The sequence below is a fragment of the Panthera leo genome, chromosome C2 (genome assembly GCF_018350215.1).
Source record: "Panthera leo isolate Ple1 chromosome C2, P.leo_Ple1_pat1.1, whole genome shotgun sequence".
In the NCBI taxonomy this organism is placed as follows: Eukaryota; Metazoa; Chordata; class Mammalia; order Carnivora; family Felidae; genus Panthera; species Panthera leo.
In genome coordinates, this window is record NC_056687.1 from 9,170,885 (window position 1) to 9,197,877 (window position 26,993).

Consider the following 26,993-nt stretch of genomic DNA (forward strand, 5'->3'; position numbering starts at 1 on the left):
AACACACACAGATGCGCACGATAGGAGCTCCAAGGTATTTTTCCAACAAAAGCGTTCACGTTATCGTGCAAAACTTTTAAGTGGTGCCCAGACAGGATGACTGAACACACAAGGTGATGAAAATGCTTCAAGATTCTGAAATTCCAATGACTGAATTATATTCAAAATAACATGTTGACTGTGTCTCGCCAAGTTTAACTCCCTCGACACAGGCAATCCACATCGGGCCTATGAGGATAACCGCATTTCTTTTTTTTTTTTTTTTCTCCTTAAAGTTTATTTAGAGAGAGAGAGTGAGCGAGCGTGCGCGTGCATGCAAGCGAGTGCAGGGGAGGGGCAAAGAGAGGGAGGGAAAGAGAATCCCAAGCAGGCTCCACGCTCAGTGCAGAGCCCGACACTGCGCTCAATCCCACGACCCTGGGATCATGACCTGAGCTGATATCAAGAGGCGGATTCTTAACCGGCTGAGCCCCCCCCCCCCCCGCCAGGCACCCCGGTAACCGCACTTCTAACATTACCTATTTCCGGCTTGTCCAGAAGACTGACGAGGATGCGGAAAGGCTTCAGATACGCATGATGGCGTTCCTCTATGTCAGCATCTGAGAACTTCTGGTGCAGTATCTCAGCTAGACCCTTTTTTTTTCCCCAAAAAAGCCACATATTATTAGGATATTGTAGGACACTGTAGCACAGCATGACACTCTTGGTTTTTCTAACTTTAAGCACAGTATGACACTATTGGTTTTTTCTAATTTTAAGTATTCTGGGATAGTTTATTTCTGATAGAAAACCAGTCACAGGGCACGAAACAGACGCACACAGAATTTTCCCAACCGCGTATCCAGCAACATTCCCAACATCTACTTTGAGGTCCTACAAATCAATCTACTGAGGAATCATGATCAGGAATGTTCTGATTGGGACCTACTTTCCAGAAAGTCTCCTTTACCTCAACTAAAAGATCCTTAGAATATTTTTCAAAAAAATACGAGGACTGGTCTTCGTAAGAATTTGAGAGTTCGGATTCTGGCACAACGGTATTTCCTTTAATATCTGAACCTGCAAGAGAACAAGAGCCATGAGCTGTAACAAGATCTATAATTTTAAGGTACATAACATTATGCAAGGGTCTCATGCTGCGGTATTTTTAAAAAGAGAACTCCTCCAACAGAAAACCAAATTCCAACCTGGTGAGACTAAGTCACATTTTCTTCTTCTGATAAAAAAAGTGGTATGCTAAGGATTCCAGCTCAACAGGCATCAATTTAGTTCATCCCAAGAGTTCACCCTGTCTTGGAGAAGTCTGATTACAAGGACCTAATGGAAACAGGATCATTTTTAAAATCCAGCATTTATATGGCAGTATGTGAACTCAAGCTATTCTCCTCTATATGCTCTTATTGTGAGTTCTGGGTAAGTCTGTGAGGTCTTCAGGGCAAGAAAGGCATCTCATGGTATTAGGAGCATTGATTCTGGGGCTGAGGCTAACAGGTGGGAGCCAGCAATCAACTTGTTCCCAGGTCCTCTCTATAGACAGCAAGTCAAGGTCAACTAAGCGGGAGCTGAGCATTTATCAGAATCATCCTTTTGATAAAAATGCTTAAAGAGTCTGTAAATATTCTTCTTGACATCCTTCACTGGCTTCCGTGCAATGGGTTCTGGCAGTTCTGTAACTACGGAGAAGAGAGGAAGGAAAGGGTTCAGAGAACTTCCTGACTTTGGTGTGAGAAGACCTATATGTTGAGAGTTGTAAAAGCGGAGAAGCAAAGGATTCTTTAGGGCAGTGAAACCACTCTGCGTGATGCTGTAAAGGTGGATGCGTGTCCTTACACGTGTCCAAGCCCACAGAATGCTCACCACCACGAGTGAGCCCTGGTGGAAGCCACTGACGCTGGGTGATGACGTGCCAGCCCCAGTTCACAGACTGACACATGTGCGACTCTGGTGGGGAGGTTGTGGGGGGGGGGGGGGGGGGCGGAGCTGGGAACTGTGTACCTTCCTCTTAATTTTGCTGTGAACCTGAAACTGCTCTAAAATCATAAAGTCTTAAAAAAAAAAAAAAAAAGCTGTGGAGTCCTTTCATGGTCACTTTGTGTGCCACCTGTGCTCAGGTACACGAACATGCAGATTTATAAAATTCTGAAGTGCTAGCCTCCAAGCCCTGGGATTTCCTGAACTCTGTCCCTGTGAACCAACCGTCAAAGGCTTTTCTACAAGTTTATGGGCTGTGCACAGAAACATGGGCCCGGGTTCTCAGGCTCTCCCAAAGTCGGTTCCAAATGTCTTCCAAAACTTTAGGTCAATACCACAAACATTTCCATCTGTATCAAACCGTCTGTGGGTTTGCTCTCACACCCTGCAAGCCCATGAGACTTCTTCATAGCAGCAAGCTTCTACTTGAAGGAGGTTTCACTACAAGTTTTTGTGGTATTTCAAGCTTCTTAAAATGCAATTCAGTGAGCATTTTAAATATCCCATTTACGGGCACCTGGTGGCTCAATCTGCTGAGCGGCTGACTCTTGATTTTGCCTCAGGTCATGATCCCAGGGTCATGGGATCGAGCCCCACGTCGGGCTCCGCACTGAGCGTGGAGCCTGCTTAAGATATTCTCTTTCTCTCTCTCTCTCTCTCTCTCTCCCCCTCCCTCCCTCCCTTTCTGTCTCCCCCTCCCCCAATCGCACACGTTCTCTCAATCTCTAAAATTAAAAAAAAAAACCCATTTGTTTATTTCCCTGTTTTTTGTGTAACAGCTGCAACATAAGCAAAGCTACAGCGTAGGCAGAACTCATCTGACCGGTGCCATATTCCGTCAGTGTGTCCTCTCTCCAGACTTCATGATTCAGAAACATATCACCAAGACTGAACCTTGATCCACAAATCAGCACTATAAGGTTTCATGTTAACTTCGACTTTCGATTGTCGTATACTGCTCAGTACCTAGTAACCACGCATAAAGTCTTCTGTTTAGAGACATATCTCTTCTCAGGAGGGTTTGGGTGGCGGCTGACAGGATATGCACGATGTCAGATCTGAGCAGAGGAATGGCTCTCTCGTTGGAATCCTATTGGAAGACAGAGAAAACTTTACTGCAGAGGGATGAACAAGTAGATCATCGGCTTTCTGAATGTGGCCCTTCCTTACCGGTCTACCAAGGTTGCTCTTAAAAAGGTAGTTCTCAAAAGGGGTTGGTTCTTCACGATGCCCACGGACAGAAGCTACTCAGTTTTTGCTACGGAAACACCATCCTCACAAAAATGAACAAGGACGCTTCAGCCAGCTGGAAGCAAATGGTGACCGCAAAGTGGCTGCTATAAAGCTGCCTGGATCTGTCCCACCTGCCCCCTGCCCCCCACATCCTCGGGAATACTAGGGACTTCCTGGGAGAACACAAACGGCTTACCAGACATGTATAAAATGGAAAGAAGAACAGAACAATTTCCAAATTATTTCTTTGCACCAGAACATTGGAGTCCAACAGTGATGCACACAGAGACTTTACCTGTAGATGATAAAACAGCATGGACATTTCACTCCCAAGTCATTTAACATCATTTGTGGGCTACTCTTTACACTCACAAAAATAAAATTAACTCTTCCTGGGAATCTTGAAACCACTGTGTTAAATCACATGGAATACAACAGTAAGGCGGAAATGTGGAAATATGGGTTCTAGCTCTAGACACTGGGGGTGGGGCAGTGAGAGGAGATCATCGAGATGACGTGACCTGGCTGACCTGTGAGCTGGAGGCTCCTCACCTTCTCCTCTGTCCTGGGAGTGTGCGTTCTGCTTGCCTTCCCTGCCTCAGAAGCTGCCTGAGGGACGCAGCTTTGACATGGTGATGTGGCACTGACGACACCTGCATGGTATATGTGACCGACCCAGGCAAAGTCTCTACATAGTAAACTTTTACAATCTGGCAGGTGGATGCAGAGATCTACTTGTCCTGTGCCCGCCCAAGACAAGCCTCATCAGTAAGCTCCCCGGCGTAGTAAACTGGCCGCCGACCAATCTGGAGTGGCCTGCCTCTTCCTTTGGCCTCCCGCTGCCCTCTGCATGTATGGGACATTCCGGGTCACACCCAGGAAGTTCCCAAGGAGGTTGTAAACAGTGTAACATCGGACAGTGGATCAGATGCAGCTCTCACACGTTGCATCTGAGAGCTTGAAGGGCTTGGACGAGATGGTCAGGTTCTAAGGCCTCAAATTCTAGGATCCAGAAAGGAATGTCTTTAGGTTCCGGTAGGATCTTTTGACTAACCCCAAACTCCATTCAGTTACATGGATTCCAAACCAATTCAATCTATACTCTATGTGTCTTTTCCAAGTATACATATACAGGAACACAGATGCAGAACAGTTGAGAAGAGCCGTAAGGGAAATGTTAATTCAGAAGAGAGGAGGGAAAACATTGGAGTTCTGTAGGAAAGCTGAGCAGGAAGGTCAGGGAGGGTCTGCACTGAGGCCAGGGGAGAAGGGGTGGGGAATGAGGGCAAGGAGCAGGGAGGCAGCATCACAGACTTGCAGGCCAGGCCGGACAGTCAGTTTGGGGGTGCAGAGGGCCTGATGGGAGAGTGAGACTGGTGGGTTGGGAGCAAACCTATAATACTCTCGAGTTTGGACTTTATCTGTAGGCAAGAGGAAGCCAGATATTTTTCAAGCATGGTATGGGTATGAACAAAGCTATGCTTTAACAAAGCAAAGAGCTAAGAGCAGTAAAAAAAAAAAAAAAAAAAACCCACAAAAAACAAGCCTGGATGGGCAGAGGATGGGCAGTCAGAAGATTATGATGTGGTCCAGAGCAAGGATCAGAAGCTGAAAGGAGAGCAGTGGAAATGGACAAAGCTGTTCAGTTTTACCACTAGGTGGTGACAGACTGCGGGCCATCAGACACACAAGACGTTAAGTCTAAAGATGTGGGAAGGTCAAGGGAAGGGATGACCTTGCCAGGAAAGAAAGCGGCCCTCCAAAGGGCCTGGGGATGGACACAGGAAGAACCTTGACAGTCTAGGTTTGAGAGCAGCCAGAGGAGAGGACGATGGCAAGAACAGGACTGACAGAGACAGTGGCTGGAGGAAGAGGGAGCCTGATGTGTGGACAGTGTGCAGTGTGACACAGGACAGGGAGGAAACGAGGTTCTAGCTACAGCAACAGACTCCGTGAGGCCTCAGAGCACTGGTCACAGCTAACTATTTCCCGAAGGGCCCTCCTTAGGTGCAAGTACTTGTTTGAATATGTAAAGCGTTAGTTAAGGCGTATGTTGAAAACAAACACCACCATCCTGGGTTTCATTCTGGGTACTGATGCCTCGAAGCCTCCTCCTCGTTTTGCTCAGCAGCAGAGCACACATGCTCTGAAGCTTGCAACACCTCCCTTTCCCTGCCGCTCTCCGAAGCCCCTCTGCAGCCCCAGTGACGGCCTGTGCCCAGGAAGCCGGGACCTGCGTGCCCCGCTCCACCAGCGTGAGAAGCAAAGCACCCACCGTGAGCTGGTAATCCGTCCCCAGCATGTACTTCTGCTCCTTGCCGGGCGAGTCCCTGCTGATGTGGCCCACCACGAAGAGCGAGGCAGGAAGGCGGATGGCGGGGCTCACCAGGACACTCCCCCAAAGGGCAGCGTAAAACACCTCCTTGCCGACCACCAGGGACAGCCTCAGGAGCAGAGCGTCTGTTCTGTGGACAAGACGTTACGGAAGGTAAGGGCTTGGTCCCAGGCGTCCGTGTCTCACGGTACCAACAGCCCCTGCTCGCCTTCCCCTGGCTGTGGGACCATTTCTTCATGGTTCTGAGAGGCTGCCGCCTCTTGCTTTTCTGTTCTGTCCACCTGCTGGCCATCACTGAAACCGAATTTGCTAAAACAAGCATGTCGCTGAGAGGTACAGCTTCTTGGCCAACGGGAAGTGTCTGACTGGTGGTGGCACCGTGGCTCAGGTCCATCTGTGGCTCCTGATGCTGCAAGACCCGGTGGGTGGGCGGTTCCACCACCAAAAAGGGGATGAGCAGACCAGTCACTTTCATTAACATGTCAAATAAAAAATAAAAGGTCAGTGCGACTGACTGGAGACTCAAATAATGATAAAGACAGCCCTCCATCTGAGCAGAGCCAAGAGACATTTGACTTTAGAAACACTGGGACAAAGTTCCCCTGGGAATTTGCAAATCCCATAAAGCCTGTCACTCCATCCACAGCACCCCCTCTGCTGAGTCCTGCTCTGGGACGCTCTCCTGCTGATGTCTGACATTCCTTTGTCTCTTATCTCTATCTGGGTCTCTCTCCCATGACGGGACATCAGCAACTCCACGTCCGCCCTTGAAGAGAAGCAGGGTCCTCAGCGGGTCCGGGCTTATTTTTCCACGGACACTGACCAAGGCCCGGCCCCTCTCCGCTCAGTGGTGTGCCTGCAGCTGACTAGGGCACCTTCCCCGTCAACAGTGAGAACGGCTTACGGGGCCAATGACAGCACCTGTCAGTAAATGGCAGAGGGAAATCTCCACAAAGCGATTTCATTTAATGAGTGAAGTGACTCAAAATCCAAAAGAATTCTACCTGTCGGGTTTCCTACTGGCAAAGAAGACAGGCAACAATCACAGGACTGGTCGTCCAGGGTGACGCAGTGGCCTACCCAGGTTCCCAGAATCAGGCCTGTGCTGTCCAGATCCTGTGTCTGCTTCCTGGCAAGGGACCCTAGGACGAGTTTAACCTCTGTGCATGTTAGCTTGTGGCTCTGAGATACGGAGAAGAGATGGAGATGTTCGGACCATGACCTGAGAGTCTCCTGTAAACCTTAGCACAGGCGAACAGAGCTATCACCTCCCACCCATTACTACCAGGTCTGCTCTGCTTGCTGACACGTCCCTAGGGTCCAGATGATTGTCGGACACACAGCTGGCACCCAAAAACACGGGGAGAGGAGTGTCACTCTTTCCCTCTTATTACGACCCGAGTCACCTTCAGCTTACTTGTCGATAATCAGTTCAAGGTACACAAAGGCATTTCGTACAGAAAATTACTACCTCTTTATATTAACAGTAAATTTTGTTCTCTTTAACACTAGTCTGGGGTACCTGGCTGGCTCAGTCTGTAGAGCACGTGACTCTCGATCTTGGGGTTGTGAGCTCGAGCCCCTTGTTGGGTAAGGAAATGACTTAAAATCTTAAAAAAAATAATAAATAAAACTAGTCTGACCCTTTTAGTCATAAAATACTTGAATTTTACTGTGCACGTGATGCACATTGCCACCTCTGCAGAAAAAACCAAAACTGAAGAGGCACGAATGACAGCCAAATGTTCAGGAAAAGCACACAGAATGTTTGGTGGCTAAAGATATCGACTGGTCTTCTATTGAGGCTGAGCAAACAAATAGAGCTTATCTCGCCCGGCTCTGAAAACAGCCCAGCAAAGGCCCTGATTTGAGGCAGGAGCACCACTCTCACTCAGCAGCAGCGGCTGCAGCGCACTGGGCAGGCCGACAGGCCGGTCTGGAGCTAGGAAGAGATTCCTACAGCAGGAGATTTGAGAAAACCCTGGGAGAGCTCCCCTCTCTCCGGGACCCCTCTCAGGGGATGAGTGATGCTTATATAAAGCCCGACCCCTCTCCGGGGAATGATGCTTAGATAAAGCCCGACCCCTCTCCGGGGACTGATGCTTAGACAAAGCCTGACCCCCTCCGGGGACTGATGCTTAGATAAAGCCCATCGCAGACACAGCGGTGCACTCACTGCCGCGGCATCTCCCTTTGCTGGAACAGGGTATTCCCAAAGTCGGTTCCACGGAACACCGACCACGAGCTATTCACGGAGGGTTCAACTGTCCAGCAATGGGGGAGGTGCCACCTAAGCTATCCCTTTTGCATTCAGAGTGCACGGGCTAGTTCCCTTTGTTGGAGAAATGCAGCTTATGTCTCCTTTTGTCCTAAAAAAATTAATAGACATTAAAAATGTCAATGATGCTGTAGTTCAAAAAAGGGCAATTGTGACAAGACTTTGCTAAGGAGATTAAAGTGAAGGGCAAGATAACTGGGTTAAAAGTCAAGCAACTCTCTGGGGCGCCTGGTGGCTCAGTCGATTAAGCCTCTAACTCTTGACCTTGGCTCAGGTCACGATCACATCGTTCCTGAGACTGAGCCCCGTGTCAGGCTCTGTGCTGACAGTGTGGAGCCTGCTTGGGCTTCTCTTCCTCTCTCTCTCTCTCTCAAAATGAATAAATAATCCTTATATATATAAAGAAAAGCCAAATAACTCTCTACTAAGTAAGAATCACTCCTATCATCTCCAATGTGAAATTAGCTTACACCGTTTAGAGCCCGGGACTCCAATGTTTTCTATTCAGATCGAATCAGCAACCAAAGCAGCCTCCGGACCCCTCCTATTTCCATGCCTCCTGCCTCACCCCGCCTGCCGCTCTCTCGTGCCTCCTGTAAACACAAGCTCACTCTCTATTCAATGGATAGTCAGTGACACAGGCTGTTTGCTGTAAGCCCCAAGCCTTTCCCAACTTGCCACTTGCGTAGGGGATAGTCATGGAAAGCCAACCTGTCACAGGAGCAAAGAGCTCGAGGTGTGGCCATGTGAACAAGCACAACGGTGACAACAGTGTCCTGCACCACCACAGATACATGACCAGAGTACAAAAATTCTAGAGCCAGCAGAGCTGATCATCATGGTGCCTGGAACTGACCAAGAGAAAGGTCAATAAATGTTTCAACTACCATTTAAGTCAGGCTTTCTCAACCCTGACACGATGGACTTTGAGGCAGGTAAGTCTTCACTGCGGGGACAACCATGTCACTGCAGGATGTTTATACTAGATGCCAGTAACACCCTCTCCATCTCAGTGGTAACAGCCAAAAATGATGCCAAATGTCCGTGGGGGACACGAATCACCCCAGCTGAGAACGACTAACTTACATGAAAATCTCTGCCAAGCAGTTTTTGCTTGCTTACAAACCTCCGACAATATTCACCTTTCCTCCATTTCCTCAGGAGTTCGAGATTTTCTCCAAACTGCTCTTGTTTTCTCAGTGCAGCAAAACACAGCTATGAAGCTATTTCACAGCACTTTTATTTTATTTTATTTTGTTTTATTTTATTTTATTTGAGAGAGAGTGCGCACACAAGTGGGGAAGGCACAGAGAGAGGGAAACAGAATGAATCCCCATGCTGTCAGCGCAGAGCCAGACTCGGGGCTCAAACTCACAACCATGAGATCATGACCTGAGCTAAAACCAAGAGTCAGACACTAAGCCAACTGAGCCACTCAGGTGCCCCTCATAGCCACTTTAGAAAAGACATTCCGGCCAGTCATCTGCAGGCATACAAGGGTCGGAAAGCCAGGGTGAATAAGAAGTCCTAACACCGGTCAGAGTTTCTGTTCTTAGGGTTCACTGACACACAAGCCAGGAAGCCTCCACCTCGGCGAAACTCGTGAGTCACCCTGCCCGCGGCGGCCCCAGCCCAACTCAGCCCTCTGCATGTGCTACCAACAGGACAGCAGGACCCCCGCTGACCCTCCTTTCCCTGTTCCTGCACAGTGTCTGCCGGGGGGTGTCTGACTCAGCTCCAGAGCACTCAGGGGGAGAAAGAGCTGACGACTCCCTCAAAACGATGACTTCTCTCAAATTAACACGGACACGGAGACCAAGGACTTTGGTGCAATCTTCCCATTACTGTGCCCGTGCACACCCACTCGGAGATTCTAGAACCCTCGACCAGTAACCCCCTAGGAGAGCTGAAAACGAATGACTCTGGGGTGCTGCAGACACTGGGCCTGGTTTCCTGTCACAGCTCCATCTACCCAGCGATTTCACGTAGCTCCACTCAGCTCTTGGTCGGATGTCAAGAAATCACAAGAAAAAGCTATGTTAAGCAATGTTAGCAACTGTTCAAATGAACCCTCATCGATCAACTAAGACAACACGCAAAAACACCCCAACTATTTACGCTCTTCTGGTGTGATTCATTCTTATAGATTAAAAAAAAAAAACCACAAATCGCAACACATTTAGGGAACTGATGTGTTCATCTGTCAGATGACAGAAAAAGCGTTTACGTACACACACGTGAACATACCATATTTGTCTGGGAAACATGAATGGGCCAGAACTTCCAGAAAGAGCCTGAGCTAGGAGTCAAGAGACAGATCTGGTAAGGGCCCTCTAGTTGACTCCTACATGACCTTCCATTCATCACCTCCACACACCTACCAATCCTGCATGCGGCCACCGGCTTAACAAGGCAGTGACACAGACTCTGCCTCCTACAGAAGTGGACGGCTGACCAGACCCACGGCAAGGGGGGGGGGGGGGGGGGGGCTCTCCGCTGGGAAGTGGGAAGCCACCACCTGCTCTATGTGAAAGTTTGAAATGTTCCAGTGTAAATTTTTGGTTAGGTATGTCAAATTCCACTACAAATGCTGTTGACTTAAATGCACCCTTAATAACCACTAGCCACAATCCCCCAAACCATTCTAGTTATCTGGTTTCTCTGAATTTAGGGGAGCACTCCAAATAGACCTTGGACTGATTCCTTGATTCCACCCCAGCCCCTGCACCCCCCCAGTCACAGCCATGACAAAGGTGGGGTGGCCGGGGCCTCTGGCGTGGGGGAAATCTGGGCCGGGCATTGTGTAATCAAATGAAAACTTTTGCAAGCACCAAGGTTTCTAAACCTCCCAGTCAGGCTGCACACAGGCTCTTAAAACAGGTCCTATTAAATAGAGGGTAATCACAGTGATCAGACGGTTGATACAACGGAAGTGAGTTCTTATGTGATAATTCCCCAGACAAACAGGACACGGTATATACCCAATAGTCTGAATAGACTTATGCCTTCTTCTGCTCCTAAGCACGAGTGAAACAAGCCCTCCGTGAGTTTTTATGCTAGGAGCTTTACAAATGTCTCCAAAGTGCTGCTGAAAGGTGTCGAGCTATTCTGCTTAGTTAGCATTGCCTTCTCGAGCCCCAGCCATCAATGAGCATGGCTCTGCTTTCGTTCAGAGGCAGCCAGGTGTAATGGGAAGCAGGAAGACTTTGGAATCTGACCTACGTGGCTCGGAATCCCAGCTCTGCCACTCACTCACCATGTGACTCTGGGAAACCTTACCTTCTGACTCTCACCTGTAACTGAAGGCAGTTCCCAGGAGAACACAGCATCCGGTCAAGCAGGGACCACCATGGCAATGGAAAGCATCACCCCGACTTCCGCACCTTTCCCTGCTGCTCCTTCTTCCCTGCTTCTTACACAGCAGGCCCCCCAACGTCCCCCCGCTGTGCACCAGCAGGTCCCCCTGCACCCCCTCCCCCGGTGCACCAGCACCACCCCCCCACCAGCAGTCCCGCCACCGTCAGCACTGGATGAGACCCACCTGTCGTAGATCTCCGAGCCCTCCTCCAGGCCGGGCAGCAGGCCCACAATGAAGGCCTGGAGACTGGGCAGGAGAAGCTTCTGCAGCGGGAGAAAGTATTTCTCATACAGGCCAAGCAGCACGGGCCTCACCGACATGGCTGCGTTCGCCAGAAGAGGAAACAACCCATAGCTTTGGGAAAGAGAAAGGGAGATCGGGGTGGGGGATAAATGAGACACCGAATCAGAAGTTTGGCACAATCACCCAGCCAAAGGGGATTTTAATTTTTTTATTACGTTTTTAAAAAAATATTTATTTTGGGCGGAGCACAAGTGAGGGAGGGGCAGAGAGAAGGGGACAGAGGATCTGAAGTGGGCTTTGCGCTGACAGCCTGACAGCAGCGAGCCTGATGTGGGGCTCGAACCCACGAACTGTGAGATCATGACCTGAGCCGAAATCGGACACTCAACGGACCGAGCCACCCAGGTGCCCCCAAAGGGGATTTTCAAAAGCAGCCAGCTAGCCATTTACACTAGGGACGGAGACGCTTGCCTGGCACGGGATGGTCACAACGTGCTGTTGGGCAAAGAGCGGACGTCTAGGCAGGATGCACGTTACACGTCCACTTAGGACACACTTATGGGGAGGCCGGGGAGGATGCCTCCAGAAGGTGAGCCCTGGCCGTCTCCTGCTGACGTCTTTAGGATGAACTGTTGCCTACCACTCCCCCATGTTGCTTGTCCTTTTCTAATCTCGTGAACTGAAATATGATTACTCAGGTAACAAAAAAGTAATACGGTAGGGAAGCTACTCTACCTGTACAGGAACAAATCCTTGGCCAGCCATTTGGTCCCCACAATTTTGAAGATAATCTCATAGGTTTCTAGGGCTTTTAGGTGCACACCACTGGGCAAAGCAGGATGGAGGCACTGGGCTAATCTCTTGCTGATGAGGAGCCGTCTTGGCAATAAGGAATACCTCAGGTTACTCTGAAGAGCCTGGAAAACAAGAGGAAAAACAGGAGGAAAAAGGGAGCAATGTTTACAATGGAAAGTAAATCTGTCGAGGCCAGGAAGACAAGAACAGATTCAAAAGGAAGACAGAGGGTCATCGTGGGGAACACCAGGGGGGCCACGAGCCAGGGGGCACGGGTATCAGGGAAGCCCCCAGCAATGCTGGAGGTGAGGCAGGTATCAAAATCAATAGCAAGGAAGATTCTGTCACCATCAGACCAGCCTCTTGGCCACACATAGGAAGCCAGGTACAGGTGAGGGCTCCAGTCCACGCATGAGGCTCAGCGGAGCACAGACCATATTGGGGGAGGTGACCCCCGTCCCTAAGAAGACCCTCGTTCTTGCACTGAGGAAGCCCTTGGACTCTGTCCAGGGAGAAGAAGGGGTCTGAGTTATCCCCATCATTCTCCCAGCTTGGCTTCACAGCCGGGGGCTCTGAGCAAGGGGTCACCCCAGAAGAAATGGGGGGGGCACACCTCTCGGCCATGACTCCTGGCATCTCCACCAGCTGGTGATCCTGCTGGGAGGGACCTGCGTCCCGCAGGAGAAACGCCCAGCCCCGTTGGGATGCGGCAACGGCACTCCTGAGCCGGGCCTTGCCTGCGTATTCGCAGTACCTGAGAACCACAATCAGGAGTGTGAGCGGACTGCAGCCGTTCTGCCCGGCCTCAAGTGACCACAGGCAGAGTGCTGCGGTTGGGTGGGTCCTCGTGACTCAACCTTATGAGACAAAGTGTCTGTCATTAGGGAACAGTCCACAAATATTTGCTGAAGGCCTACAGGGTGAAGTCCACGCTTCTCAAAAAGCCACTCAAAGGCCTCCATAGCATGACTCCTGCCTGCCGTGACTCTTAATACTTCAGATCCATCTGTGATTCCTGCCTGGCTCTCTGCCCAAGCTCCATCCTGTCCACTTTGCTAATCTCCCTCACATGAGACCTAGCGCCCCGTCTCACGGAGGTGGAATGGCTCTCCCTGGCAGGGGCCCTCCGTCCCCTTCCCCGTACTTAGTTCTGGCTACTCTGGGTTCCATGGGCATATCTGTCACGGATTTACAACCCTGTTCTACTGATCATCTGCTTCACGGCTGACTCAGGTGGGCAATGACTTGAGGGCTGGGTCTATGGTCTTCCTTCACCTGTAACAATCACTTGGGCACTCTAGATAGCACCTGAAACAAAGCCGGCGTGTTCTGGAAGAATGTCAGAAGACGTGTGATGCCACCTGCACTCTGTGTCACAACTGCTGGCCGCTGGACCACATGTTCTTTTGATCAACGAAGAAAATGACCTTAAACATACACTGAGGTTATGCAGGAGGCAAAGGGAAAGGAAGGAAAAGAATATTTTTCATCGGAAGGCTGGAGTCTAACTGAACTCTTGAATTCAATAAACCTATGTTTCAAAAAAATAAAAAAAAAAGCTCATGCAACTAGAAGTCATCAAGAAACACCTTGAAACATTATATATATGAGTCTGACATTTTAAAACAAAGGGAAAGCCAACAAATTAATTTTTTTTAAATGTCTCCTGTCAAAACAAATCCTGAGGTGACTGGAAACACATGCTGTGACGAAGGATAAGAACAAACTGAGAGTTTTGGCAGAGGGAAAATGAATGTGGGAAACGCACAGGAAACTGCATTTTATTATGGGCGTTTTCAGACACACAGAAAAGCAGGGGCAACGGCAATGTAACCAGCACCCGGCTTCAACGAGCATCAACTCCCGGCCAATCCTGAAGACGCGGCTTTTGGAAAACCACGTCTGAGACTTGACTGGCTTAACAATAACGTGGCTGTGGGCTTTCTCCATGGATTTAAGAGCAGGAGAGAGAGCCTCTGTCTTCACCTGTAACAATTATTTCTATCAGGATAAAGCACTTGTTTTTTAAGTCACTACCTACTCTCGTTCGCCTCAGTATCCTCAGGATTTCTTCTATCTGAGGTGGAAAAGATGTGATGCACCTCCCATGGTGGTCATCCGGGACTCACCAGCATCTGCTTCCCTTGGGCTGTGCATGTAGAATCCCATTTCTCTGCCCTTGTGACCCTAGGTGTGGCAGCATGACTTACTCTGGCCAGAGAGATGAGTAGTGATACGTGTCATATTGGCATAGGCTCTACGAGCCAACTCAAAGCTTGTCGGGTGCTCTTCTCTTGACTCTAAGATCATGGAAATGTGGGTTGAGCTGAAGCCCTTCCCAGCCTGGCTCCCTGAGAAATTACAGAGCAGAAACCCCTTGCAGCCCAGTGAGGCAGAACTCAACCATGCTGTAACACTCACAGAGATTAGGGATTGTTTGTTACCCTGGCATAACCCTCCTTATCCTGACTGATACACCTCTTCCCACATAAATGCAATGATGATGAACCACAACCATTCTTTCCAAATGAAGGGGGCTGCTTGCTATTTTTCATTTGAATGTGTGACTTCATGTAATTTGAAAAAGATATAGGAAAAGGAATATAACCAAGAACGGAGGCTATAACCAGCAAAGGTGGACCTGGTTGTTCATTGTATGCCGTCCACGTTAATCCATGCAAACACAGCATGCCTGAGACAGGGGCTCTGTGCTGTTGAGGGAAAGGTGCCTAGAAATATAGGATGCTGCTTGATCTGAAAATTCAGCAAGAATAAAGGAGATAAGCAGATCGTACGCAGAAAACCGGGAAGCTGTTCCTCCTTCCTGGTAAGAAAAACGCCAATTAGAACTACAAGGAAATACCATCCTTTTCACCCATCGGACTGTCAAGCTCGATCAAGGCGCACAGGTTCAGGAGCGGACCAGGGCCAGCCAGGGATCATGAACCAAGTTCCTCACCTGGAGTCAGGATGTGGCCAAACAGAACTTGCGAGCCTGCTCCGTGGAACAGTCAGGACATTCCACCCTGCAGATTTCCATCACCAGTGACGGGACTGAAATAGTGCCTCGGTCACAGTGGCTGTGCTAACCCGCTTCCCACAGAGCCTGCCACTCAACAGGTGCTTCCACGCTGAGGCTAAGCAAACAAGACTGTAGTATCGTTAGACCGGTTTAACATGTGAGCATGGGGCTGACAGCCTGGCATTCCAGTCCCACCATTTATTTGCTCATTGGGCAAATTCTTTAACCTCTCTGGCTATAGTTTCATCTATAAAAATGAAGATCATGGCGCTTCACAAAGTTGCAAGCATCAGGTGAGACACCACATGTAAACAGGACAGCACGCTGTCTGGCACCCGGGAAGCACATGACCTCTTACTATAAGGACAAACTGAAGGGGCACCTGGGTGGCTCAGTTGGTTGGGCGTCTGATTTCGGCTCAGGTCACGATCTCACGGTTTGTGAGTTCAAGCCCTGAGGCGGGCTCTGTGCTGACAGCTCAGAGCCTGGAGCCTGCTTCGGATTCTGTGTCTCCTTCTCTCTCTGTCCCGCCCACACTCACACTCTGTCTGTCTCTCCCAAAAATAAATAAACATTAAAAAAAAAAATTTAAAAAAAAATAAGGACAAACTGAAAAGGAAGCACAAGACTTAGAGATGGAGAGAAGATACACTGCATTTTAAAAGAACTGACTGATGGGCAGGGGCATCTGGGTGGCTCAGCTGGTTAAGCATCTGACTCGGTTTTGGCTCAGGTCAGTGACCTGAGTTCGAACCCTGTGTTGGGCTCTGCGCTGGTAGCACGTAGCCTGTGTGGGATTCCGTCTCCCTCTCTCTCTCTGCCCCTCTCCCACTCACACTGTCTCTCTCTCTCTCTCTCTCAAAATTAATAAACTTTAAAAAAAAATTTAAAAGAATTGACTGATGGGGGACCTGGGTGGCTCAGTCATTAAGTGTCTGACTTTGGCTCAGGTCATAATCTCACGGTTCGTGAGTTCAAGTCCCAGATGGGGCTCTCTGCTGTCAGTAAAGAGCCCGCTTCGGATCCTCTCTCTCTCTCTCTCTCTCTCTCTGTTCCTTCCACCCCCATCTCAAAAATGAATAAACATTAAAAAACAAATTTTAAAAAGTTTCTCTAAAAAAAATAATAAAAGAATGGACTGATACCCAGTTGTTTACAGATAATGCCCTTTATTGTCACAAAAGCAAACAAGGACACTAGTTAGGGGTGCTGATGAGGAAGGGTGAAAAATATATCAAATCAGAAAAGCAAAACTCAAACCGCTCTTATGTTTGGTGGTAAGATCACTGCAGACCCAAAATATGATGAAAATCCCAAGAGACACTAAAGCAAAAAAGGAAATCTGCACAGAGGAGGTAGAGTTGGGAGAACACGAAACTTCCTTTTAGGAAGACAGAGGCAAAGATAAACACCAATGCTGAAGATTAAAAGGGATAATAAAATATTACTTCTTAAATAATATTTAAGGCAAAATTTCTAAACAAACATTTTGCAAGCCTTAAAACTGGAGATTAGAATCACCAGTGAATAAGGAATCTACTCCTGAAATCATTGTTGCACTATATGCTAACTAATTTGGATGTAAATTTTAAAAAATAAAAAATAAAATTAAAAAAAAACTTAAACAAACAAAAAAAAAGAATTGCCAGTGAAACGCTTTGTCTGTAGTGCATTTAAAGCACTTTCTGAAATAAGGGATTCCCTTAGACAGAGCACCTCCTCCCCCAGAGTGATGGACTTCATGCAGGAAAGGAGGTTGGGGACCCTATTTAAAAACACTTTTTAAAATGTTTATTGTTTATTTTTGAGAGAGAGAGAGAGAGAGAGAGAGAGAGAGAGTGCAAGCAGGGGAGGGACAGAGAGAGAGAGTGGGGGACAGAGGATCTGAGGCAGGCTCTGCACTGAGAGCAGAGAGCCGGATGCGGGGCTCAAACTCACCAACTGTGAGATCGTGACCTGAGCCGAAGCTGAACGCTTAAACGACTGAGCCACGAGAAGCCCCTAAAAACACCTTCTGCGTGGGCAGTACTAAGCAGCATCTCGCAAACATGCCTGAAGGGGAACATAACCTAACTCTTGATGCCATTAAGGAAACAGTGATCTGCTCGCCATCACCCTACCCTGTGTGCAGAAGCTGGGGGCGGTGGGGGGAAGGGGGACCAGTGAAGGAAGAGCCAGTTGCTTCTGGTCAGTGGTCACAAAGGTGTGGTGTCCCTTTAGAAGACTCCCTTTCTAAGACTCTTCCTTTATTCTCGTTGAGGGCTAATGCATGGCCATGAGGGGAACGGCTCCATGTTTTCAGGGCAAACTTAGATGAGAATGAGTCATCCAATGATTCACTCTGCCACTTTGGCTGCTAAAGATTCAGAGCTCACGGTGGTGTTTGAGCCACCGTGTCTTTTTTCAGGAGCTCCTCTACCTGGAAGCTGTCACTTAGGCATCCCTGGACATGCGAAGTGCTTGGCCCATGTGGCTGGCCCACTTTTAGGATCTGAAAAGCACTTCTCAGTTGGAAACTGGAGGCATTCTGCCGCATCCTCTCTGAGAGTGAGATCAAGCCAGATGCCCAGAGCTGTCACTGCTCTTGAAAAAGTAAATGTTCTATTTAGAATAGCCCTGGCCTAGGAGGTTTCAAAACGGAGTGCTGTGCACTGGCGGTGGGCATGTAAAATGGTGTAATCACTGTGCACACAGCATTGTGCATGGTGGCCCCTCAAAAGATTAAACATTTGACTTGTTTACCAAACTACCATATGATCCAGTAACCCCACTGCTGGGTACACGTTCAAAAGAACTGAGAGTAAATATCAAACAGATATTTGCACACCCATGGTCACTATAGCACTGTTCACAACAGCCAAAAGGTGAAAAACACCCAAATGTCAATGGACTGATAAACCAAATGTGGTCTACACATACAGTGAATATTACTTGGCCTTAAAAAGGAAGGAAATTGTGGGGCACCTGGGTGGCTCAGGCGGCAAGTGTCCAACTTCGGCTCAGGTCATGATCTCACAGTTCATGGGTTCGAGCCCCGCATTAAACTCTGTGCTGACAGCCTGGAGCCTGCTTTGGACTCTGTGTCTTCCTCTCTCTTTTCCCCTCCCTGACTGGCACTCTGTCTTTGTCTCTCAAAATAAATAAACGTTAAACTAAAAAAAAAAAAAAAAAAAAAAAAGGAAGGAAAGAAATTCTGACATGCTATACAACATGGAGGGCCCCTGAAGGCACTGCACTCAGTGAAAGAAACCAGACACAAAAGGACAAATCCTTTATGACTCCCCTTAAGTGAGGGACCTAACGCAGTCAGATCCACAGATACAGAAAGCAGCATGGGAGGGGTCGGGGGAGGGGAAGTGAGTGGAGCTAGTGTTTATGTCTAATGGAAACAGGTTCAGGTTCGGATGGTGGTGACTGCTGTATGCCCCTGAACTGTACACTCACATAGTTGAAACGGCAAATTTTATATTACGTAGATTTTATCACCCCAAAAGAAAAAAGAAATGAATGCTGTGTTTCACCCAACCGCTCCTGCGGCCGGGCTACAAGAACCATGAACTCTCGAGCGATGTTTGCATGTTGGACAAACCACAAACTCTTTCCTTATCAGAGAACAAAGGAACTCCTTTTAATAAACCCTGAAGGGACCCAGGGACTTGGGTCCAGCCTCTCCTGAGTGTTTCCAACCCTTCAATAGCAAACTAGCCACCTTGAACTGAGTCCAGCTTCCACTGCTTGAAAACTGCTGATTTCCCCTTCATCCGTTCCCAGCTGTTTAAGAGCTGCCAAGACTGGACCCCTGGTGTGGACGAGGGAGGGCCGCGCGACTCTGCCTCTTTCCTGCCAGCCTCTATGCAGACGCTTGCTTCTCCGGCAGGCAAAGCCCAGTGAGTATTTCCAGGGAAGTTTCGGAAACTGTTTGGGTTGTGTTTTTTAGGAAACCCAAAACCCTAGCAAGTTAACAGATACATTGACAAACAGATACGGATAAGTATACAGATATAGTATATAATATATGTATTTATATTCCATCTACAATGCGCATGGTAAACACGGAATAAAAATGATGTTTACTAAAAGGAAAAAAAAAGATGAGAAACGTTCTTCAGCTACAGAAGAAACATCTCAGGGAAACTCATAAATCTGGAAGGAAAAAATGGCCATGTTTTCAGAGTCACTTGGAAAAGTGCTAAACAGAAAGGAAAAGCTAGGATCAAACCAGAAATAAACCTTCCTTCCTTATTTTCCTCAAGAACTACACTATTTTAAAAACATTCCTTCAGCTATAATCAAGATACATTTATAATATTTTGGACTTCATTGTATGTGTAGGCTCAGCAGGTTGACCTGAAAATAATAAAAAAAACTTACAAAATGTAAGTTTGGGAAAAAAAAAAAAAAAAGGTTTGAACCACATCCAAGCTTCATTAATAGAGACCAGGAAGTGTCTCACTTTGCCCCACCCAAGACAACATCTGTGTCGCACTTTGTTAAACTCTGACAGTAAACTGTCAGCCTATCTGACAGTCTGACGTCTTCCAGGACTTCCAGCACAATTTAGATACCGTTCCGTGTAAGAAACGGGATTAAAAATTCCAAAAGGGTAGACCACCGACTCAAAAAAGTAACTTAATGCACTTAAACATGGTTTAAGACAAATTGTATGTGAAGTGTATTTTATCACAATTAAGAAAATTTTAAAGGGTCATTTAACAATATGGGTAAGGGTGTGAGTTATATTTGATTTTTAAAAAGTTTCGGGGTGCCTGGGTGGCTCCGTTGGTTAAGTGTCTGACTTCAGCTCAGGTCATGATCTCACAGTTCGTGAGTTCGAGCCCCGCGTCAGGCTCTGTGCTGACAGCTCAGAGCCTGGAGCTTGCTTCGGATTCTGTGTCTCCCTCTCTCTGCCCCTCCCCTGCTTGTGCGCGTGCTCTCTCTGTCTCTCTCTCTCTCTTGCTCAAAAATAAACATTAAGAAAAAAAAAGTTCCTAGAAGAGCTTGCCCAAACCTAATTTTGCACGGTGATCACCCTGACTTTGGAATTCAGAATGCCAGATGCCCATCTATAAAGAAACTCAAGCAAGCCAATTTTAAAGCAGGTCTCGCGTCAAGCAAATGGTAAAATACCAGCAGGTCTTCCTTCTGGAAGTTGGTCATCTCTAAAAGGATGTTCATTTCATGCTATGAGAACGAAGCCGAACAGTGAGTAAGGCTGGCCAGGTAGCACGAGCTTGAACACTCGTTAAATACTTGGCCAAGGGACACCCGCGATGCCCTTCAGACAGAAGGAAAACAGAACAGACACTGAGTAATAACAAAGTGGCCAGGACTCCCCACACTAAAGTAGGCCAAGTGCTGAAGTTGGGGATGGTGGAGAGCGTCTCGCCTTACCTGACATGGCAGTGCCTCAGCCACCACGCCAGCTGGGGGGGGGGCTAGAGACAGGAGGAGGACAGTCAGGCCCCCTAACAGCCACTACAGGATGTTGAGATTTCACAGATAACCAATGAAGCCAGCTTTTGTTTAACTGGGGGAGTGACACGGGCTCAACCCCTCTGTAAAAGAAGAGCTTCCTTCTTTAAAAAGGTCACGGGCTGCAACATGACTGTCCTGCACGGGACATGTCAGCTGACCGCTCAGGACCAGCCCACAGCACAGTGAACTGAGTGAGTAGTCCGCTCTCGACCAGGGTCACAGCACCCACACCCCACGACCCTGGCAGGGCGCCGCGGCCTCTGGTTCACTCAACCTTCCACAGGAGGTAGAGACGCACAAGAATATGTTTCTGCTTTTAAAATTCCTTACGCTTATTTTTGTCCCTTTTGAATCAGCTCCACCTTACTGCTATAGCTGATATTAACTTATACTTTCTGAGCAAACACCATGCTGCCTGCACAGGAGCACAAGCAAAGGCTGAGCACACACAAAGGCGGGAGACGTTACAAAGCGCGGCCCGAAGGCAGAGCAGCGGGCTGTCCAGGGCCAGGCTGGGGGTGAGGGGCGGGGGAGCACACGGCAGGCCAACCCCAGCCGGAGCCACCGCTGACTACCTAATGATACCACAAGCCCTGGGCCCCAGCCTCTGTGGGGCTGTTTCGGGAATCCATTTTTCTGAGCTTAACCGGAGCTGGCTGGGCTGTGGAGGGAATGCTGTGCTGGTCTAACTCATGACAAGGAGAGGCAGGGGCAGGGGCCCCGTGATGATGAGCACGGGCTCGGAATCAGGTGACCTGGGGCCCCATCGGGGCACCAGCCTTGCTCAGCTGCCCCGCTGGGCACAAGTTCCCCGGAGCACGCAGGCCAGACTCAAAAGGAGCTGAAAGGTTCCATGTTCATGCCGTTCTCACTTCCCCAGGGCATCGGGATTAACAAGGAGTGCATTCGACAGGATCACGGGGTGCACCCCGGGCTCTCGCTTGAGAGGACTGGGGAATCTCCACACTGGGTTGGGAAACTCCTTTTAAAACACAACGTGACAGACGCATCGCTACCTCACAGAGGGCAAGCTGCGACACATGTGTTCCAGTATTGCTCTTTATTTTTCCCCTTCTGAGTTTATTACAACATCTAGATCATAGAAGCCACTCCCTCTCACCACTAATGGCGATTTTCCCAGTCTTCCACATGGAAACTTTAGACAGCTAGCTGTGACGCTTTCCAGGTTTCCAGACACATCTTACTCTTTCCCGGCTGTGGTGCAGGTCCTGAGCCCTCCCTTACACCCAGGCACCCGTGTGTGGGTGCTGCGGCCACGCTGGCTGAGCTGAAACACGGGATGCTGAACTAAGAAGTCTCAAGCAAGCCTGACCTGCATTCGGTGCCTTCACCGGTAAAAGGGGTTGAATGACACCAACTTCGGAGAATTATAGGTTTGAAAAAACAATGAGTGACAAGCATGTAAGGGGGGCTCACTAAAAGGGAATCATTCTATTTTGGGGGCTATGAGCCAAGAGGCTCAGGGGTGATGGAAAAGGGTGGGAGGAGGTCACGGCAGCAGAGTTAGATAGTGAACCACACGAAAGGAAATGAATTAGTGAATTAGAAGGGCAAACACGCCCTTCAGAACTAAACACGGAAACATACATGATATAGACAACACAAAATACTTGAAGAATTTATAACCATAAACCAGAAGATCTAATAAAAGCCTATCGTTAAGATACTAAATGACTCAATGTCTGGACATATGTTCTTTTCTGCTTTTCAAACGTATTTTAATCCACATACAAATGATATATTTAACCAACAAACCAAAAGCCTATTATGTGGAAACCAACTTGTTCAAGTCAGAGCCAAAAAAGCAGCAAGAGTATCTTAGAGAAAGACTCTCATTACAAATCCCAAACACGCTTCAGTCCCAAAAGTTCTACTGATAGAACTCCATATTCTTTCAAAGTCACAGCCAGAAGAAGAGAACTGGCACGCTCAAATGGGACTGAATATTATCCCCTCCTGGGCAGAGGTTTCTCTAGAGAGCTCCAGAGCAGCACTTCCTGATCCTCAATGTTGAAGCAAAATGGGTTCAGCAGGGCTGTGTGGAGCTTGGGACACATCTTCCCAGCGCTCTGGCTCTGACAGCCCACAAAAGCCTCGGGCACCGGAACGCACTGGGCTCCTGTGACCCGCGCGTGCAGCAAGGAATGTAATTCAGAGTCACAAGCCGGGGGTGAAGAAGAAGAACACACCGCCCCAACGCTGCACTGCCTGTTCAAGCTGATCCGAACCTGACCTGTGCGTCTCCTCCTCTCTGCTCTTCCTCTGCTTCCCAGTCCCCGAGACAAGCCAGCTGCATAAAAGCAGGGACAGCTGAAGAACAAGGTAGCTCTTGGTGAGGGGGAGGGAAAAGGCTGCTAACCAGGCACACAGGACGGTGACCAAGGTGTGAAAGCCTGGCTCTTTCCAAATCCATTCAAGCCCAAAGCTGGCTCCACTCTGCAAACCCCAGCAGCTATAAAACTGCCCGGGACCCTCAGAACCAAGACGCTGAACACATGGCTGGCATAAAGCAGGCACTCAAGGAACACTGCCTCCTCAGAAACACAACGGGGCTTCTGCACTGAGGGTGAAACCCGTGCAGGTGGGGAGACAGAAAATCCTCTGCAGTTTCTCTGAAAATGCCTTGATGCCAACCAGAACCACGCCGGTGCAGATGGCGAGGGCACAGATCAGCAGGGGACATTCCATGCCTTTTAAGGACACATAAACACCTTTACTGCTGAGAAACAAGCGTGCCTGCTTCTGCCCCCAGAGGAAACAGGCTCCCACGGGTTAAGGATGGTCCAAGGTTGCGGACTCAGTTACCAAGCTTTGGGCTGTAAAGCACAGGATATCCAAGTATACAAATCTCAATGAAGAAACATATCACCTCACAACCTAGAGCACAACCTAAAGTCTAGAGCAGTGATTCCCAAACTGGGGCAATTTTGCCCTAGGGACATGTGACCATGCCTGGAGGCATTTTTGGCTGTTATAATGGGGTTTGGGGGTGGGATGTGGACAAAGGCCAGGATGCTGATGAACATTCTATAACGCCCAGGGCAGCACTCCCTGCCCCATCACGGAAGGTCACCAGCACCAAGGCCAAGAAACTGGTCTCGGGGAGCATATTCCTGTATTTGGCTAATGCAAAGGGCTTAGTGACACCCTAAAAGCACCTGAACCTTTTCATGCTTGTGTGCTTCTCACGGTGAGTTGACTTATCCTCAGCCTTTTCCTACTGTGGCCTCAGATGTCTGCCACATATCAGCCCTAAATTCCCCCTCAATTAAAGAGAGGAACAAAACGTCAAGGGTTGGTTCCTTTCCTGTCTCTTCGTATTAGAGGAAGCCCTTTCCAGAAGCCAGCTGGCCACACCTCATAGGTCAGAGAAGGTCACATGCTTGTGTCTGAATCAATCCCTGCCCAGGGAAATGGAATTACTAGGAAGAAGTCGTAGACCAGTAGCATTGACCTCTGAGGCTGGGAGATGGGAGCTGCCACGCTGCAGCCCATTGTTACCTGATGCCTACACATAGCTGGGTTCTTCCGACGAGGAGGCAGGGGGTGAGCAGCTGGGGAGACATCCAGCACGTGTGTCTCAGTCTAAGCAGCGGTGAGCTTGAACATAAACCAGGGTGCTCTGCTTTTTTAAACATTTATTCTAAGAGAGAGCTCAAGTATGCACGTGAGTGGGGGAGGGCAGAGAGATTGGGAGGTGGGGAGAGAATCCCAAGCAGGCTCCACGCCGTCAGCACACAGCCTGATGTGAGGCCCGATCCCACAAACTGTGAGACCATGACCTGAGCTGAAATCAAGAGTCAGGCGTTCAGCCGACTGAGCCACCCAGGCGCCCCCGGGAGCTCTGCCTCCAAGCTCAGTGCCCCTTCCTTCATTCCACAACATCTGAGTTAGCGGACCTTCCAGCAGATTGATTTTCAAGGCGTACCTCTGCCACTGAGAGAACTAGTTTAAGTACAATCATCACCAAAAGCACATGAATAAGGTGTAAGGCAGAACTGTGCTGCTTTGAAAAGAGCAATTCAACACTTTACAAACTGATCAGGTAATGAAATGCCATGCTTTCTGGCCACATAAAGATGAGAAGTCATTAAAGTTAGTAAAGAGTGAATAAAGTGATGTCTGAGGAGACAGCAATCTGATGGACCTACGGCGCTGAGATACCAGTGAAACAGGAGGCACCACCATCAGAATCCACGTGCGCCAGGTGGGCGTGGGGACTGCAAGGTGCACCCGAATCACGCTCCCTGCTTCTGTGGTAAGGCTGTGGCTGGGCCCTGGCTGCGCGGCCAGAGGGTAATTTTCTCCCTTGAAGATACGAGTGGAAGTAATGTGTGGCATTAAGGTCTATGCATGCTCCTATATGCTGATCCCCCTTCCCAGGGAACAGAATGGCAGCGAACAGAGCAACTCTGCAAGCCATGTGTTACAGATGGCAGGGTACTGGGCTGGGGTCGCTAGAACGACCGTGGGGAAGAGAGCTGCCCATCCGGAACACCACGCTGAACCAGTACACGAGCAAGAAACTTCCATCTTCCTGGTGGCTCTGGATTTTTGGACGGCTCTGTTACGGCAGCTGACATTTCTGTAACTGATATACCACAGGTGTCATCATTATTTAACATTGTTCCAGTAACTGCTACTAGCAAAATAGGAAAAAACACGAATTCAGTATTGATTGATCATATGTATGCTTGTCTAGCTAAAGAACTCAAAACAACTAGCTGAAAATAAGTGAGAAATAAATTCACTAAGATGGCCAGTTTTCAAATTCTGCAAGTTAATCACTTCCTACATACCAACAACCAGTTAAAACATAGAGTGGGAAATAAACCCAGTCACACGGCAAAACTACACGTATAAAATACCTAATACATTTAGGAGACAGGAAGGACTTATGCAAGAAAAATGATTAAGTTCTTAGAGACACAAGTGAATACTCTCTCATCAGTGAAGGGAATGCCTGCATTTCCACGTGGGAGAGCCAACTGTGTAAAGATGTCACCTCTTCCCCCAAATAGTCTACAATTGTTACCTAATACCAGTCAACCCCTCAAGGACTCCTTTCACTTTACGAATGACTCCGAAGTCCATCTGGAGGAAAATGACCTGGCAATGGTAGAAAAATTCCGAAAGAGCAGAGGGGTTTGGTTGGTGTAGACAGAGACAGACACACTCTATAGCATGGTGGTTCAAGGGCATAGCTTTGGCACCAACACACACAGATCAGCAGAACAGAGACTCATGTGTCCGAAGGCTGAGCTCCCCGCCCATTGACACGGACCCTGCCCCCACCTTGATGGACCTTGGCAAAAACAGACACGTGGGGAGAGATGTTCCTTAGAGCTTCATGTAGAATCAGGAAAAACTGGAAGCAAACCAGTCCCACACTAAAGGGCTTCCAGACTTTGTCCCCCTCCATACAACCTCCCTCTCTCTCTTCTTCTCTCCCACATACAAGACTAGAGCTAGAGATGAACTGGTCAACTAGCCCCTTTTTTTTTTTTTTTGCCCCCTTATCTTATCATAAGCATTTTTTGCTCAGGTGACTGTAAGACTACTCCATCCGGATGGCTACATCCATCATCATCCTGTTGTGGCATGACTTAGACTTCTGCCACCCCTCCCCATCGAGGGGGGCTACTTTCACTTTTTTGTCTATTACATACAATAAAATAGCGCAGATTCTTATGGTTATCTTTGTGTTGTGCTTCCAGAAGATCAACACAAATTTACAGCGATCGTGTACTGTCTAATGAGTAGTTCTTCGGGAAGTGCAAAAGCCACAAGGAGCCAGTACTGTAGTCCCACTAGAACGGCTAAATTAAGGACTGTCCGTACCAAGCACTGGCAAGAGTACAGAATATATGGAGATCCCGTACACTGCCGAATGGGTGAAAAATGACACGACCAGTCTTGAAAACGATCTGGCAGGTTTTTTACAAAGTTAAATATATATCCACTGGAAGCGACCCAAATGTCCATTAATAGGAAAATGGGCAAATAAATGATTTATACCCATGGCATCCTGCTCAGCAGTAAAAAGGAGTGAACTCCCCATCTACACAACAGCCTGGATGACTCTCAAAACAGTTCTGCCGAGCGACAGAGACCAGACCGGGGAATAAAGAGTATATGCCCTTTGATTCTGTTTATATAAAATTTTAGAAAATGCAAACCGGCGTTATAGTGATAGAAAGCAGATTCGTGGTTGCCTGGAGAAGGGGGCAGAGACGGGAGGGAAGGAGAGACTGCAAAAGGG

General features: G+C 48.4%; 1 protein-coding gene across 5 annotated transcripts in view; it reads right to left on the minus strand.

The window, feature by feature from the left end:
* DOP1B (DOP1 leucine zipper like protein B) overlaps positions 1–26,993 on the minus strand; it is a 103,346-nt gene that overhangs the window by 59,023 nt on the left and 17,330 nt on the right. For 4 of the 5 annotated variants that reach the window (XR_006206990.1, XM_042954535.1, XM_042954536.1 and 1 more), the window contains exons 3-9: positions 12,154–12,335; positions 11,359–11,529; positions 5,480–5,669; positions 3,401–3,499; positions 2,938–3,061; positions 950–1,059; positions 519–633 (exon numbers count right to left, since the gene is read on the minus strand). Coding sequence is in view for 4 of the 5 variants with exons in the window: in XM_042954535.1 (XP_042810469.1) it covers positions 519–633; positions 950–1,059; positions 2,938–3,061; positions 3,401–3,499; positions 5,480–5,669; positions 11,359–11,529; positions 12,154–12,335 (991 nt within the window). In the remaining variant the exon portion in view is untranslated. Of the gene's footprint in view, positions 1–518; positions 634–949; positions 1,060–2,937; positions 3,062–3,141; positions 3,336–3,400; positions 3,500–5,479; positions 5,670–11,358; positions 11,530–12,153; positions 12,336–26,993 lie in introns of those variants that run through there. The other variant, XM_042954537.1, reaches the window with a different exon arrangement.